The following is a 2,025-nucleotide window of genomic DNA, read 5'->3' as shown; positions in this document are numbered from 1 at the left end:
TCTGATAGAGTAGCTGTAAGTGGTTAAATAAGTATTGATAATTATCATTATTATTCTCTGATATTAAAGAATATTAGTAACCCTCGCTGTGTGTACTGGAATTTCACTACAGCAGGTATAAATTAAAATAATATACAGTTCCTATAAGCTTATGGTGGGCGTTTCTACTATGTAGGTGGCAGGGGTAATTGGTCTACTGATGGTTGCAATACAACATTTAATACTACTGATGATGATCTTAGTTTCATAGCCTGCCATTGTGATCATTTGACTAATTTTGCTTGTCTTGTGGTGAGAAATTAATCACAATCACACACACTACATATACAGCTACTCACTGTCTTTTTATAGGATGTATCTGCTAGAGTCAATGAACCTACCCAACCTCCTCAATATGTCACTGTTACACTAGAAGTTGTATCAATTGTTGGTGTATGTCTCTCAATAGGTGGATTAGTACTAACAATTATCACTTTAGTTATATTCAAGTGAGCATACAATTACTGCATTTCTTATATTATAAATGTGTGCTTTTTGTAATAGGAAACTGAGGGCAAGAGAAGCTAGCAAATTTCATATTCAACTTTGCCTCTCATTAATTTTTATGCTAGCAGTATTTGTGAGTGGCATTGATAGAGTATCAGTGAGAGCTGGTTGTATAACAGTTGGTGTTCTCATTCATTACTTTGCTCTTGTTGCTTGGATGTGGATGGGAGCCGAGGCTTTACTAATGTTTCAAAAACTAGTGATTGTATTCACAGACATAACATGGAAATATTTAGTTGGTATCTCATTGATATGCTGGAGTAAGAATATGATGGTATAACAATGATTTTTTATGTTTTATTAGCTCTACCACTCTTGCCAGTTATAATCACATTAGCAGTTGATGTTGATTTCTATATTTATTTATATGAACCAGAAAACCAGTCTGGATTGTAAGTGGCAGTGTATTTATTTTGCATTATGCTTTATTGAATTTTTCTTCATTAGCTGTTTCATTAGTGACATGATCCCTTTTTTTGCTGCTTTTCTACTTCCAGTCTTCATCATACTTATCTTCAACGTTATCATATACGTCATCATTATTCGTGTTCTTATTCTCCACACTATTCGTAAGAACAAGAGAATGAGTAAGTCTTCCTTCAAAACATCTGACGCAATAAAAATGATACTATCATACTCTGGTATTTTGATACTGTTCGGCCTCACGTGGGTATCTGCTGTCTTCACATTCATTTCTGAGCCTAACACTTCATTCATAGTTCAGTTCTTCTTTGCTTTCTTCAATGCTTTTCAAGGTTTTTTTATATTCTTCTTTTTTATCATCCTGAGCAGTGATTCAAGAGATGCTTGGAGATCGCTTCTCTGCCCTGGGACTCTTCGAGATGAAATGAAACCACAGACATCCACAACTCTTAAGAGCAAAACTTTAAATAGCAAAACCATGTCACTGCAAAAGAAAAACGTACCAAGAAATGCAATTTTAAGCTTTGGAGGAAAAAATATGCCCAATGAAAAACAGACAGATTTTACTGATAATATAATATTTGAGAATGAGGCAAATTTTGAAGACGAAGTATTTTCTATTGATGATGAGTTCATGATGTCCGAGTTTAATAATATTCGTTTTGATCGTCAACTTTCTGCTCGACGTAAGCACCTTGTGGAGAAAATTGAGATCGACTTTTTTGATGTTGCTAAAGATGATTGAAATAGTGAGGCATAAACATTTTCTTTTTAATAATTAGCTATAGTTATTTAATCTAATTTGAGACATTTGCATGTTTAAACATAGATTATGAAAATAAAACTTAATACCTGTTAATGCACTTTCCATTGCTGTTAGGAATTGTCCTGTTCGTCTAATTTGTCTGTAGTCATCAATTTTATATTTTTTATAGTTTTTTTGCTGACTTAGTTAAATAGATCAATGTGTGTTATAATATATTTGTGTGATACATGATATTTAACTAACATGATACTTTTGACAAAAATTTATGGTTTTAGTGTTATTTTTTACAA

General features: G+C 32.6%; 1 protein-coding gene across 1 annotated transcript; it reads left to right on the top strand.

The window, feature by feature from the left end:
- Positions 1-9: 9 nt before the first annotated feature.
- Positions 10-1,714, top strand: LOC100641278 (adhesion G-protein coupled receptor G2-like; the record flags this gene model as incomplete). The annotated part of the gene is made up of 7 exons (XM_003391680.2): positions 10-15; positions 70-115; positions 176-291; positions 352-488; positions 544-806; positions 851-938; positions 994-1,714. Coding segments are annotated over 7 exons (1,377 nt in total), but the record flags the coding sequence as incomplete, so codon positions are not given.
- Positions 1,715-2,025: the final 311 nt, after the last annotated feature.

This window comes from Amphimedon queenslandica, unplaced genomic scaffold (assembly GCF_000090795.2).
Source record: "Amphimedon queenslandica unplaced genomic scaffold, v1.1 AMPQUscaffold_7151_Cont20895, whole genome shotgun sequence".
Taxonomy (NCBI): domain Eukaryota; kingdom Metazoa; phylum Porifera; class Demospongiae; order Haplosclerida; family Niphatidae; genus Amphimedon; species Amphimedon queenslandica.
Note: the sequence above shows the minus strand (reverse complement) of the source record. Positions and strands in the feature narration are given on the sequence as shown.